At 28.2% G+C, this 16,053-nt stretch overlaps 1 protein-coding gene across 1 annotated transcript; it reads right to left on the minus strand.

The window, feature by feature from the left end:
* Positions 1–1,059: 1,059 nt before the first annotated feature.
* Positions 1,060–4,243, minus strand: LOC112280799 (peroxisomal membrane protein PMP22). The gene is made up of 7 exons (XM_024516641.3): positions 3,716–4,243; positions 2,873–2,980; positions 2,505–2,609; positions 2,200–2,275; positions 1,896–1,966; positions 1,556–1,641; positions 1,060–1,365 (listed from the first exon to the last, which is right to left on the minus strand). The coding sequence occupies exons 1-7, from the start codon at positions 3,785–3,787 to the stop codon at positions 1,308–1,310; spliced, it is 576 nt and encodes a 191-aa protein (XP_024372409.1). The 5' UTR covers positions 3,788–4,243; the 3' UTR covers positions 1,060–1,307.
* Between the last annotated feature and the right edge of the window lie 11,810 nt (positions 4,244–16,053).

Raw genomic sequence — 16,053 nt, forward strand, 5'->3', positions numbered from 1 at the left:
TAAATTTGTTCTGATAAATTTTAAAATTTTAAAAATAATTACTTAGTATATAAATTTGGTATAAAGTTTTATTTTATTTTATTTACATTAAATACTATCTTTAAAAAACTTTGTTATATGTGGAGAAGTATTTAGATTTTTTTTAATGTGTTTTGAGCTTTATTATTATTTTAAAAAAAATTAATTAAAAAAATAATCTTTTCATAATTGAAAGGTTAAGATTTCAAAGCAGTCAAAGTCTAAGATTATGAATATAATAAAATATGTTGCATACAATCAATACCAACTATGAATTGTTTTACAAAAATAATAATCAATGTAGTATGCACATAAAAACTAATATTGTGTTAATGTTCTTTTATTATATTTATTTATAAAAATAAAACCATTAAATAATAAATTAAATTACGTATTTCATTGCTGACACTAGGATCTTGAGATGCATATTGTATGCAAATTTGTCAAATTAGATGAGATCCAAGTTAATATAAAACGAACTACTTGTTTATTTATTGGTTGCTATGAGAGGATAAGAAAAAGAAAGTGAATATATTTAAACAAACAAAGTCATCAGTGTTCCTAATGACAACCTCATCAATGAAGATTTTTTTTAAATGGAATAATTTATGTAATAGAAGACATATCTTAATATTCCACACGAATTGTTGAGAGTGAGGTGATTGAGGTCAAAGATCATCAAGAATACAGGATTATAAGAGATTCATGCATCAACATAGTGGTGGACTCGTAGTAATGCATATTTAGATTGAAGAGGGATTTACTTCCCTCAGGTAGAGACTACAGTCTTGTCTTTCCATCCCCAATTAAAAATATATGTGTACAGATTCCATCTGATGGCACCATTAGTTTCCTAACTTTCCCTGATACTTCATCTCCGTAAAACCTCACAAGGCACAGGCATGCAAATTCCAAAGAGGATTGCACCAGAAGTATTTCTATAAGATAAACGTGTTTCAATCCAACCGTTGGATTCTGGAGATTAAAATGGCGAAATTGAAAGATGTTTCGATTAACAAGAAGGGCAAGGGCAATAGGTGATTTAGTTGAAAAAGAGTAATCGATGAATTAAGTGCAAAAGCTGGATGGTTTTCTACAAAGAAATAATTAACGTGTTTCAGTTTACTAAGATTTATCCGAGATCTCAAAATTCTGCATCATGAAATTCTGTTACACAAAAAAAGAAATCAAAACTAGCAACTATTATACACCAACAGTCAAGAACTTTACGTAAGATCTGGATCCTAGGTAAAGCACTCACCCGGACTTCTACAGCCTCTTACAATGCTCTATGCAGTGGCAAGTTTGGGAACCGATGCCTTGGAACGAAGTATCAAGAATATTCCCCTGAAACGATTCCAAACAAACAAAAAGTCATGGAATCGTCATTTCAAGCTCGAAAACAAGAATCTCAATAAGCTGTAGAAATAAGCTGCTTCAAAGTTTCACAGAAAGATGACTTTGAGTGAAGTGCTCCCTTTGCAAAAAGCATATCCTGAGAGCAGTTTTCATGTTTACGAGGACCTCAGGCTCTTACCAGCACACAGCTGCTAAGTTGTGGAAAAGAACTCGCAGCTGAATGGGAAGGTACTTGTAATTAATCAACCCGACCAACGGCCAGAACTGCATCACATCCGCCACCCCACCAACATTGACGAGTGAATTTAACATTCGGTCTCAGTTGAACTTCATGCAGCAAATTTACAATGGCGTCACCGCTCCCCATTCTGTTTAGAATGTTAATTATATTCTACATGCAAAGAGAGGCTTGAAATAATTCGCAACCCCCTGTTTTTTCACACAGATACATCTGACCGTTGAAATAAAAAAAGCGCGATAACCATACAGAAAAGAGCATATCAGATGCAAAATGGTACCCTCCAAGCATTTAGCTGTACGGATGGAAAATGTGATTTAAGCTGACTCTTAACCGAGCTCCATTTTCTCCCTGGGAAGATTATCATTAAGTTGAGTTGTCAAAAACCAACACTTTCATTCAAAGGCTCACGAAGAAACAAGGGACCATATACTCACTTCATTCTGAATCATACACAAAAGCAAGTCATTGTCACCCTAGTCTCTGCTGTTATGTAAAAGGAAACTGCGGCCACCGATTCATACAAGATGGAACAATTGAGAATTAAGCAACTGCAGGAGATAAGGGGATCATCGAAAATTTACCTTCAACCACCATACCAAGGTAGGTCATAAAAAGAAAGTTGTTCCATGGGCTAGATGTCAGCTGCTCCACAATAACCTAAGAGGAATAATTGCAATTACAGTAATTTTCAAGAAAGTTTACCAACAATGCCTGGGTAATTACACTTGGTGATAATAATAACAATAAAAAAAAAAATAGTAATCATCCGTCATTTATATGTTTTTACATGTATAGAAACTCAAATACTTTAAAACAGTTCATAAAAATGAAAAACTGAGAAAGAAAATGAAGAAGCATCAAGATATTGTCAAGCTGCACAAAGAACTGACTTGCTGACTATTGTCTTGCTATCGCGAGCTGCAGGGACGAGTTTCTCCATAAGCCAGTGGAAGTAATGTCCGAATGGTCCTGAATAACAGAAACCATAGAGCTGCAACCCAGGAAATACAATTGGCAGGAGGAACTAGACAGGAGAAGCACTAAGATCCAGGTCTTCGGGCCAAAATTTAGAGAATCATTGTTGATCACCAGTGAAGGCCAATTCTCAAGCTGAAAAAATTGAGACAACCATAGTAACTTTGCAAGTATTGTTATGTACTTGGTCAGATGTCATAAACATAGCTACATTAAAGTGTGCATTTTGACGACTTAAAACATTTGCAACACGCATCCACTAAGCCTTCAAGTCCCAACCATGAGAAGAAAAGAACGCTTAAACTGCAGATTCTTCGCTCCAGCCAACTTCTGAGCAACCATGTCAGCACTTCCTGCCAATACTCCTGATGTTCCTGATGTAATGGCCTGCACCAACAACCAAAGGTGTTAAGACGTTAGCACATTCACATTGATAGACCCTACACTCGAAGCTGGAAATATTAAGAAGCCAGACAAATGTAAAAATAGTTGATTAGATGCTATCGCAAGATGGTCTTGAAATGAACCATTAATTGAAAACGATTATTAAATGAACTCGAGCACATGAAGCCCCAAGAACAAAAATTCTATAACTCTTAAAACCTCGGTATAAGGACAAAAGCTCAGCTCCACATCCCTCAGGCAAAGGTGCACACAAGGGTTTAAACATGAGATATGAAGAGAAACCTCTGCCTATTACATTTTCATTCCACTGTGCTCCTCTCCATTAACTGCCATAACAACGCTAAGAATTTACGAGATCATCAAGCAGGTATCACCTCAACAAATGATGACAAAGAAAAGCACACAACACTTGAGCATTCAGTCACTCGAAAAAATCAACAGAGTTCAGCATAGTAGTAGGTTTGCGTGTTACAACCCGATTAAGATGATCAGCTACAATGTCAGTGAATTAGAAGATGAACAAAAAAAATCCACAAGAGTAAAAGAAAAAAACAATTGCCAACCAGCGGTCGGATCACAGCCTTTGCCAACTTTGTCAAAAAATCAGAAAGAATGCTCGACGACGACGTAGTCTATAAATGGATTTCATATATCCCCAGGTGACAATCAACTAACTTACCAAACTATAAATCAATTAAAGGCTTTCCTATTCCTTACTTTGGTGCGCAACGGGTGCTGCTGCAAGTTGCTCAAATACCGATTCCATAGCGACTTCACTTCGTCTGCCATTACTCCAACTCAACTCTGCAGACCCCCACGATCCTCCTCCACTCACAACCAATTTCTTCTCATCCGCTCGTCCATTGTCCTCCTCTTACACTCGCTTCGCTCTCGCTCTCTCCCTCTTTCTCTCTCCTTCCGTGCAAATTAAAGAAGCCAAGAGAAAGACGCATCGCAGCACAGTCGCAAAGACCCCGTACGCCCAAAATACCTTAAAACAGGCCAGGTGGAACTCTACTTAATGATTCTTAAGGGCCATTTCTGACCAAACCAGCGGGATCAGTGTCACGCCCACGCCATGTGACCGTGACCCATAAAAGCCGTTCAACCTCTCTCTCTCCACCCTCTTCAAACAATTTCTCAAACAATTACCTGCTGCAATGCACAATTGACTCACTACTGCAACTCGTCCAACACAGACCCTTCCCCTCCTTCCTTCACATCGGTACAATCTCATCTGGAAGAACTTACGAGTCTCATCACAACGTGGCTGCATGAATTGCGCTGCGGCAGCTGCAGCGAGTGACGATCGGTGACGATCAGAAACTCGTGCTGCGACTTCCAGACTGCGGCGCCGTTGGTCCAAAAGGGAGTGCCATGCTTTGGGAATAGAGCCGTAATGAATATGTAAGAACTGGTTTTTTTAATAATAGATTCGACATTGTAATATTCTGACAATGTTTGTAGGAGTTTTTTATGTTGTTATTGTACACTGTCACACAAACATGTGAACATTACATCATAAATCCGTGTAAGACAGTAAAATTGGTAATAAGGTATCTTCTCGATGACACATAGTCTTTATACTGTCGCACATAACAATGTCAGATATTGATTACTCAAACGTGGCTTAACAAAATATTGAACACAATCATGACTCTGTCGTTTTTGTTGTGTCTAGTTTGGTACAGGGTTTTATGTTTACGAGATAAAGTGAGAAGTCACAATTTTAAATTTTTTTGATTGGTTGGAATTCAGAAGCTTCACTTAGTGGGCTGCATATTTAGAAAAAATAGCCTAAGAACATTATGAGAAAAAGATAAGGTGGAATGCATTTTTTTTTCTTGATTTTTTTTATTGGACCAATTTTGAGGGGTGGTTTTTAGAAAAAATTGAGAAGACATGTCAAAAAATTTCTCAAAAAAACCAATTTTAAAAAAATAAGAATATATTTTTTTATTATTTTTTAGTTATTTGAGTAAAGATTTGAATTGGTAAATTTTGACTTGCAATAAAAAGTGATTTGATCTATTTCTTGGTCTCTTCTTGTTTTTTAAAATCCATGACTTGAAAGTTTATCATATAAGTATTTCAAATTTCTTGTTAAATAATACTTTTTAAAATAAAAGAAGATAATGATATTATTAAAGCCAATTAATAGTATTTTTTATTAGTCATGTAATTATAATTATTTTATTTGAAATAAACTATATTTTAATATAAAAAAAAATTAAAAAATCTCAATGGCTTTTCCAACATATATCAAAAGAAGTACAAATTATTAGTTTAGTTTTAAAATATCTAAAAATATCACTTTTATTTTAAAGTGCATTCAAAATGAACTATAAAAAAGGTCAAAATCCTTCTTCCATATTGCACTACAACAAGATTAATCTTGTAAAGTTCAAAATCTCATTTTAATCAAATAACAATTTAGAATCCAAAAAGTAGAGGTAGTTGGAATGTAATTAGATTTTTTATCTATTTGACTTTAACAAGTCTTATAAAAAAAACATCTTAAATTTATTTTATAAGTAGCTCTAAGAGTTTTATAAATTTTAGAAGAAGATAAAGATAATAAAAGAATATTAAATTGTTAGGCCTTAAATTAAAAGTTATTAATTTAGTAACATATAAAATAAAAAAATATTCTAATTAGCCACAATAATCTATTTATGTACTAATTTTTTTTCTTAAAAATAAGTTATAGCATAAAATACTACAAGAAATTGACCAATCTTAAAATTTTAAATTAAATTAAATATTAAAAAAAAAAACAAATTTTATCTGAGTTCCATATTAAAGTAGCAATAATCTAGTCAACCATAAAGTTTAGAAGAGATGAAGCAAAGATTGCTTGAACATATACATTAGGTCATTAAATAGATAATAGATGTAGAAGAATTTATCAAAGTAGCTATTAAGATAAAAATAAATAAAGTAAAAATATCAAAAAAATATAGAATTATATAAATTCTAAGAACATGTAAAAATGGCTTATATACTTGTTGATAGATATAAAATATAAAAATAAAAATAAAATAAAAAATAAAAATAAAAACATAAAGAAATCCTAATTTAACTACAAGATAAAGTATAGTTTTTGAAAATAGTCTCTTATATCAAAATTTAACTTTAATAAAAATTTAAAAAATATAATAATGATAATAATAATAATAATAATAATAATAAAAAAAAAAACTATAGATATAAGAATATATAGACACTCCTTTATTGTGGCTATTTGCTATAAAAATATTCGAAAAAAATGAAGAAAGAATTATCATTGATAGATCAAAAATAATGGTTGTCATTTTGTTATCACATTTACCTTTAGACTATTAAAGACATATATATTTACTTAGATAAAGAATATCACGTAAATAAGTAAATATATATAGATTTAATAATATATTATGGTGAAGCTTTTTAGAATCTTAATAGATAAGAATTTGAGTTTAGATGTATTTGTAGTGAATTGGTAGGTTGAAAACTTGGCCAATAAGTTGGCCATGTGTTGTAGATGTTAGTGGCTTGTGGTACAAATTGGTCATGTAGCACACATGTAGGAAATTTATCTTGTAAGTTAGACACGTGTCTTATAGGTTGAATACGTGTTAGAGGTCTTATAGAACATTACCATGTAGCTCTGAAATAGTATATATGGAGACAAAAGTAAAGTCTTTTTCACTCTTGTTAATAAATTTTTTATTCTTAGTCTTGTTTCAAGAGTCTCTAATCTTCTTGTCTTTGTCAATAGCCATTCTAGTCTTAATATTATACCATCTTTGAGTGATTATCTATCATTTTTGAGCAACATAAGAGTATATTGACTCTTTGATTTTTCATAAATCATATCCTTGATAGTTAGATAAGAGTACTAATTAATTAATTTATTTATTTTAGAAGTAAAAGTATTCTCTCACTTCTTTTGTTATACTTTATAGCTTACAAATTACAGAGTATTAAATTAATATTTTTTTTTATCTTCTAACATTGATTCATTTCTTAAAAAAAATAGACTACTCTTCTTTGTAAAATATTTAATTTAATACTAAAGATTATAGATTATCCATTTGTAATTTTATTTGTGAACTTATTAAAGTTGTTTTTTATAAAAATAAAAATAAAAATTATAAATGCTACACTCAACAAAAGTAAGAATAGATTTGCAACTATTGTAGATCTTCACCAACTATTCAACATTCTTAAGGTAAAAATCTCACATATTATCAATGCCAATTATAGAAGTGCTATTCTTATACCTATAAAAGAAATTAACAATGAAGTTTAAAATCTATATCTAAAAGTTTTGCAGTTGAAAGAAGCAAATAGATCAGACACATAATTGAATGCAAGAAGTCTTACTACTACAAGTATGAAGGATGCAAGAATAAGTATATTAGAGAAGTTTGATAAAATAAGATACAAAATTTGAGGTTTTTTATAATAAGTAAAGTACTATTTAAGATTACATTCTACCTAATAGTTTGATGGATTTATTCAAGTTGGATCCATGTAAACATTTTTATCTAGAAGTGTTTTTTCTTGATTTGTATCCTTAATGGAAAAAGATTGAAGATTATTCTTTGATCTTAATTCATTCTTAGAATATTTTTAAACTAAATTTGATGAAAATAATTGTGAAAGTGTAGAAGAGACCAAATTTTCATCTTTATGACAAAGACTACATTTTTCTATCATATATGCTCCAAAATTCCAAAATCTTACTTGCAATGTAGACTAAAATGACAAAGCTCTTATCAACTAATTTCAATATGAGTTGAAAGATAATATGAAAGACTTATTATTGACAATATTGAAAGCAAAATTATTAGAACAAGTTATTATTTAAGTCATTCAATGGAATAATCAACTTTTTTGAAAGATGTTAAGAATAAAGATTTGATTAGAGAGGTACAAGTCAAGTCATGGCAATAATTATTAAGTTTTTATAAACTTATTGATCAAGGCCAAAATCAATGCAAATTAATATGGTACATTTAAAAATTCTTAATTAGCTAAAAAAAGATTCAATATTATTAAGAAGATTTATACTTACATTATAAAGAACCTAAACACATTTTTCAATATTTTTCGAAGAAAAAATGTAATTACAAAATAAAGAGCATGCTTGCCACAAAAGACAATATGTCAAAAAACATATTTTTTAAGCTACAATAGAGAATATGTTACAAGAATCTTATACAATACCTAGTAAAGATCATATTCTTTCCTCAAATCATTCACCTTGGTTTATAATAGATGTTTTTTTAGGACCAAGAAATTAAAAAGTCTTTGTCTTATTAGATTTAAGATCTTTAGCTTACTACATAGATAAAGTTTTTTTTAAAAAAATAGGAAATATCTTTAATTTAAAAAACTAAATCTATATATAGAAAAGTCATAGATGGTTGTTTGATGTCATCTAGAGATATTAGCCATAAAATTATTTCTTTAAAAGTAGAAATTAATAGACATAAAAATTTAATGATATTTAATGTATCTAAATCTTTTTTTAGTCTAATTATTTTAGAATTATTGTAGCTATAATCTCCAAATAGATTAGACCTATTATAATTTAGTTTTTTTTTTGTAGTTTAATCTAAAATTCTATAATTCATATAAAAATTCATAAGTCCAATACAATTAGATCTTTATTTAAAGATGCAAGGACTTTTATGTGTATTGAAAAATAAGGATTATCTTTTGGTATTTATTTTATATATATTATTGATGGTAGAAAGATTTTAAATGGAATTTTAAATCAATAATAGAGTTTATCAAGATATTTTTAAAAAGAAGAAGCAAATACTCTTTTAGAGCATCTCACTTATGTTTTTTCAATTGTCCTTCAAAAAAGAGCTCAACTACCTTTGGACCAATCTGGAGCTTATCACAAAATAAATTGGTAGTACTTAAGGAGTACATTGATGAGAACATGACTAAGAATTTTATATGCCATTCTAAATTTTTAGCAAGAGTTCCTATCTTAATTATAAAGAAAAAAGATAAATCACAACAATTGCATGTGAATTATCAAGGATTAAACAAGAACACGATCAAGTAGATATATCTTCTACCTTTAATTTTAAGACTTTTTTATTAATTAAATAAAGCAAAGATCTATATCAAAATAGATCTGTAAAGAATATATAATATAGTATACATAAAAAAATAAAAAAATAAATTAAATGAATAGAAGTCTCTATTTCAAGCCAAGTATGGACATTTTGAATATAATGTCATGTTTTTTGGATTCACAAATATATCAAGTACTTTTCAACATTACATAAATGATGTTTTTTTGTAGAATTTATAAATTTTTTTATTTTTTATTATTTAGATAATTTTTTAATATACTTTAAGATTATAAAAGAGCATGAACTTCATATTTGTTATATATTACGAAACTTAGAGATATAAGACTATATGCCAAGATAGAAAAGTGTGTATTTCACACAACTCAAGTTTATTTCTTATACTATATCATTTCAATCATGGTCTTATAATGGATCCTAAAAATATTCAAACCATCATAGATTGAAAGAGTTCAAAATCAATAAGAGATGTGCAATATGTTTTGAAATTTCTTAATTAATATGAAAAATTTATTAAGAATTTTTCTTAAGTTGCAGCTCTATTTATATATTTGACTTATAAAGACAAATTTGAGTAAAATAATGAAGTTGATGTGGCATTTGAAGCTTTGAAGAATTTTATTTATTTTTGCATCAATTTTATATTTCATTGACTTTTTAAAGGCATTTTTTTATAGAAACAAATCCATGAAATATTGCTTAGGATGTAATATTGTGACAAATAAAAAAAATGATTAACTGCATCCAATAGCTTTTTATTTGAAATATGTTTTTAATAACCCAAATCAACTACAAGATTCATAACAAAGAACTTTTTGTAATTATGGTATCATATTCAAGCTTTTATAATATGATACCATAATTATGGTATCATATTCAAGCTTTTATAATATGATACCATAATTATGGTATCATATTCAAGCTTTTAAGTACTCTAGCAAATTATGTCAATGTAACTAAATATGTAATACAATATTTCTTATGCTATTGTTGCCAATTGTACTATTTACAACATATTGGAAGCAAGTGACTATAGACCTCACTATATGTTTGCTGCAGATGCCTCATAATCACGCCACGGTTGATGTTTGTGTAGACCAACTCTTGCAGCAACTTAACTTAGCTATAGTATGATCTGATATTGATGCCCTAGTACTTGGATAGGTTTTTTTTGACATTGTCTTTTTTTCACTATAGATTATCTCATGTCATTGTTTCAAATCGAGATCCACAATTTACAAAGAGATTTTGGTAGGTCTTATTCAAACTATTAGACATATGGTTTGTCATGTCCACGGCCTTCTATCTTCAAATAGATGGACAAATAGAGTCTACAAATTGAACTTTGGAGGATATACTATAGGCATTTATGATGGTTCATCATAGTAATTAGGATGAATATTTGATATCTTTGAAGTTTATTTATAATGATAGTATTCAAGCAAGTATCAGTCATTCACCATTCTTCTTTAACATTGATCAGCATCCAATTATGTCAGTAACTCTTCATCATTCCATTAACACCAAAAACTTGACAGAAAAATAATTTATATAATGGTTTATAAGTGCCTTGCACAAAACATAGTATTATCTCTTTATTGCATAAAATTGATAGAAGTAGTATAACCTGCAACATAAGATCTTCTAGGAGGATAACAAGGTATTATTTTCCAACACCTACTTTCTATTTGCTACATTTATCTAAATTCATAAGCTGGCACCTTGATAGCTTGGACCTTTCTATATTTTTGTAGTAATTTTTGATATTGCATATTGCTTCAAGCTTCTACCACATATTTGAATCTATCTAGTCTTCTATATTTCGTACCTTAAAAAATTTCATACTGAACTAAGGTACTACCTAGATTGATACCAACTACCACTACTACCATCACAAATTATGATTAATGACCAACAAGAGTATGAAGTAGACAATATTTTAGAGCATTGCTACGTTTGTTGTGGCAATAGACAGCCACAATTTTAATTTAAGATTCTTTAAAAATACTATTCTATCTATGATATAATATAGAAACTTATATAAAACCTCACTTATTATCAAGGAATAATCTAGAGGTATGATCAAGAGTAAAACAAGGATGTTTTGCATTAGTAGAGTAGAATTAATTATAACAAGATATGAATAAGATAATTGTATTGTTGATATGTAGAAATAGGTAATTTGGGCCATTTTTTGAAAGTTTCTAGGAGTTTTTAGAATCAAGGCTAAGTTGGTGGTTTATATGGGATCTACCATAGAACATCCTAAAAGAACTAAAGGCGATTATCTTAATAGAACTAACCTCTAAAAACTTCTAAAAGGGCAGTTATCTTAGTAAGAGCCATCGTTAGGAAAGTTCGAAGATGATTGGATAAAGTATAATAGGACTAATTAAGGCTATTTGAGATATTTGGTTGGGTAAGGCTTTAGTCCATTTCTCTCAATAAAGTTTGATTTGTATTTTTATTTTATTCTATTTTATTTTCTTTTGCTTTGTTTTATCTTTCATGTTCTATTTTATTTAGATCTATTTAGTTTTATTTTGGTCTATTTTGTCTTACTTTATAATGGAATTTATGTTGTTATAAACTAGAAGGATTTTAGATCTTTAAGAGAATTTAATCTTATTTCATCTTTGTTATATTTATAAAATTCTTTATTGGCTTCTATATACATTCACTAATATCATATCTGTGCCAATGAATAAGATATTTTAATCTATTTTAATATCATCTTGAATCTAAGATTTCTTCTTCTTTAAACTCTTAATTAGTATCCACTTCTATAAGAAAAGGTGGCATTTTTTTTCTTTCCAAGATATTCACTGTCTTATATGATTAAAAAAAAATATGTGAAATACAAGATGGATTTTCATAGACTTCAATAGTTGTGATCAATAAGCAATTAGATTGATTTGTTTACAAATAGGAAATGGTCTAAGCCTATTATAATCTAACTTATTATATAGGTGATTAGTCTTAATATTACAACAAAGTAACCATATCTTATTATTAATATGAAATTGAAGTTGTTTAAAGTAATAGGCATCTGCATTGATCTATTATTGTTCTTGAGCTTCTTTTAGTTAAGCCTTTATTATTATATGTAGCTCGTAATGGATTATTTTTCAAATCTTTTATTGAAGGATTATTAACTTTTGTAAAGTCAAAAACATCAAATTATAGATGATAATTATAATTGACAAAGAAAGGTATTTATTACATAGAAGAATGTACTATGTTATTATAAACAAAATTTGTCAATGGCAAAATAGTTGTTCAATCATCTTATTGGTACTTGATGATATACCTCAAATATTGCTTCAAAACTTAGTTTACTCACTCTATTTATCTATCAATTTTAGGATGAAAAGCCAAAGATAGCTTTATATCCACCTTTAGAATCTTGAAAAGAATTCTTCAAAATCTTAATACAAATTGAATCTTCCTATCTAATATAATATCCCTATATAATCCATAATAGCCATAGATATTATCAAAGAAAAGCTTAGCTATTTCTTCACTTATGATAGATTTTGTATATAGTACAAAATATGCCATCTTGATATAATAATCTACTAATATAAATATAAAATCATAAGAACCTGAGATTGAAAGTTCTATGATGAAATCCATAAAAACAAAAGACCATGGTTGTTTCGGAATAGATAATGGCTAAAAAAATTATTAAGATTGATGATGAAGAATTTTTAACTTGAATAAATGTTATATGATTGTATAAATTTTTTGATTGCCCTCTACATTTGAAGCCACCAAAAATCTCTAGATATTACTTTTAAAGTCTTGTTGTATCTAAAATATCCAAATATTAGAAAGTAGTAATAAGATTGAAGAACATATAATTATGCTTGCCTTCTAGAATATGTAATTGTCCATCAAAATAGAATAAAATATTCTTTAATTCAAAATTATAAGTATCTATTAAAGATAAGAACTTGATAAAAGTAAATAAATAAGTAAAATTCTCTCAAAAAAATATAACAAAATAAAAATAGAGAAGTATATATTAAAAATGAAATTAGAATGGCTATTGCCAAAAGATAAGGAAACTAGAGACTCTTAAAACTAAACTAGAAGCAAGAAAGGAGTTGGCAAGAGTGAAGAAGGCTTCACTCTTGCCTCTATATATACTATCTACCTAGGATCTATGTAGTGACGTTCTATAAGACCTTCAAAAATGTGTTAACATTGCATAACATGTATCTTAACTTGCAAAGCAAGTTTTCTATGTGGATGCTATATAGTTAGCTTGTTTTGCAAGTTATCAACATATGTGGTATATAGTTAGCTAATGAAACAAGTTTTTAATCTACCAATCAATTACAAACATATATAAAGTCAAAACAACATCTAAAAGCTTTTAAAAAGCTTTTCTAAAAGTTATTATAAAATTATTTTATTTTTATCTAATTCTACTTATTTATATTATTTGAATAATAATTACAATAGATATATATATATATCTATAATATTACATCCCTTTCTAGAGACAAGTTCCACAAAGAGCGATGATCACATATTGAAGAAATGTAAGATGCAACAAATTATATTTTTCACATACTCTAATCTTTGTTTCCTTAGAAGGTAGTTGATATGTCCTCCCAACTATTAATAATGTCCAATTTTAGGGCAGAAAGATCACCTTATTATTTGATCATTGTTGAAACCTTCATAACTTTCTTCAAACAAAACATTTGTAATACCATCAGGAGTCATTCCTACCTCCAATAAAATCACCAAACACCAAGAGTCTCTTTCAAAGTTTTGATATCAAACACATTGTAGCTTGCCATCTATTCCAAGAAGAATATGTTGTTCTTGAAGGACTTCATTTCTATTACATCATCTTGAAGGCTGTGATAATTGTAATATCTTTTCTAATAATTTATTAAATAATGGATCTTGAATCGAATCCATTGGCTGTTGATTCTTTATTTTTTTAATCCTATAATTATATAGAAATTACAAACAAACATAGAAGGTAGAATGTAATCTTTCTTAAATTATATTTCTTTCATAGCAAAGACTTGCTATCTTTCATCATGGTTTTGATGGATGTTAATAAAAAGCTTTGACCTTCTCTATTGTATTTGTAAGATTTTTTGCTGGCTTCCATATGCATTCTTTAATATTGTATCCACTGTCATAATATAACATGACTAATAGGTGAAAAGAGTGAAGAATCTATTATATTATAGAAAATCTTACTTCAAATATTGTAGCAAATTATCTAAGTGTAATTATTTTAAACTTTTTTATGCTTCTTACCAATTTAATTGTTAATTAGTATACAAATTTTAAAGCACGATCAATAGTTTCATTGATAGATATTGAATTTCTAAATAGTGCTAGACTTAAATTGAGTTGGTTAGGATTTTATTACGATTTGATTTAGGATTAAGATTTGGTCTAGGATTTGATATAAGATTTAGGATTTATTTAGGATTTGATCTAGGATTTGATTTAGAGATACAATTTAGGATTTGTATAGCATTTGATTTAGAATTTACAGTTTAGAGTTTGTCTAAGTTTTGGTTTAAGGTTTATGATTTAGGATTTGTCTAGGATTTGGTTTAGAGTTTATAGTTTAGGATTTATCTAGGATTTGGTCTAAGATTTAGGATTTGTCTAAGATTTGGTTTAGGATTTGGTCTAGAGGTTAAGATTTGTTTGAGGTTTGGTTTAGGTTTTAGAATTTTTTTAGGATTTGAATGAAGTCCATTAGGATTTTAAGTAGGATTAAATTAGAACTTGATTGAGATTTATTTAAGATATATTTATAATTATTTTAATATTTTTTTGAAGATTTATTAAAGATTCTTTGAAGGTTTATTGTAGATTTTCTTTGAATTCCTTTAAGATTTCTTCTTGTTTCTTTTATAATTTCTTTAAGGTTTCTTTTGAATTTAATTAAGGCTTATTTAGAATTATTAAAATTTTATAAGAGTTTATTTAGTATTCTATTAGAGTTAAGATCTTATTGTTGTAATTTCTATTCTCACTTCCATAGCTAGATACTTGGTATACTCTTGAATAAGACTTCATTTAATACAACACTGCATCAATGAATAAGATATTCGAACCTATATTGGCATTATCTTGAGTCTAAGACTTCTTCTACCTTGAATTCTTAATTATTTTCTATTTCTATAAGATGATATGATATACGTATTCTTTCTAGAATATTCATTGTCTTATATAGCTTTAAAAGAAATATATAAAATATAAGATGGATTTTCATAAACTCTAATAGATGTAATTGATAAGCAATTAGATTGACTTGTTTATAAATAAGAAATGGCCTAAGTCTATAATAATCCAACTTGTCACAAAGACAAATAGTTTTAATATTATAACAAAGTAATCATATCTTATCACCAATATAGAAATGAGGTTGTTCTTTGCAATAAGTATCTACATTACTCTTTTGTTGTTCTTGAGCCTCTTTTAGTTGTACCTTCATTGTTATATATAGCTCAGATAAATGATTTGTAAATATTTTACTATAGAATTATCAACTTTTGAAAAAATAAAAGCATCAAATGATGGATGATAATCATAAATAGCCAAAAAATATATTTATTATGTAGAAAAATATACCTTGTTATTATAAATAAACTTTGCTAATGGAAAAAGAGTTTTTTAATTATCTTTTTGATAATTGATGATATACCTCAAATACTACTTCAAAACTTATTTTATATACTTTATATGTCCATCAATTTGAGGATGAAAATTTAAAGATAGTTTTATATCTATTTTTTGAATCTTAAAAGGTATTTTTTAATATTTTAATATAAATTGAGTTCACCTATCCGATATAATATCTTTAAGCAATTCATGATAGCAATAGTTGTTGTCAAAGAAAAGCTTGGTTGTTTCTTCATCTGTGATACCTTTTGTATATGCTATAAAATGTGCCATCTTGGTGAA

Source organism: Physcomitrium patens, chromosome 4 (genome assembly GCF_059467195.1).
Source record: "Physcomitrium patens ecotype Gransden chromosome 4, ASM5946719v1, whole genome shotgun sequence".
NCBI lineage: Eukaryota > Viridiplantae > Streptophyta > Bryopsida > Funariales > Funariaceae > Physcomitrium > Physcomitrium patens.

Coding starts and splice junctions, on each gene's coding strand:
- LOC112280799 (XM_024516641.3), bottom strand. CDS start 3,787: ATGGCAGACGAAGTGAAGTCGCTATGGAATCGGTATTTGAGCAACTTG. Junction 2,610..2,872: donor AGCGTTCTTTTCTTCTCATG/GTTGGGACTTGA, acceptor CCTGGGTTGCAG/CTCTATGGTTTCTGTTATTC. Junction 1,642..1,895: donor TACAGCTAAATGCTTGGAGG/GTACCATTTTGC, acceptor GATGTGATGCAG/TTCTGGCCGTTGGTCGGGTT.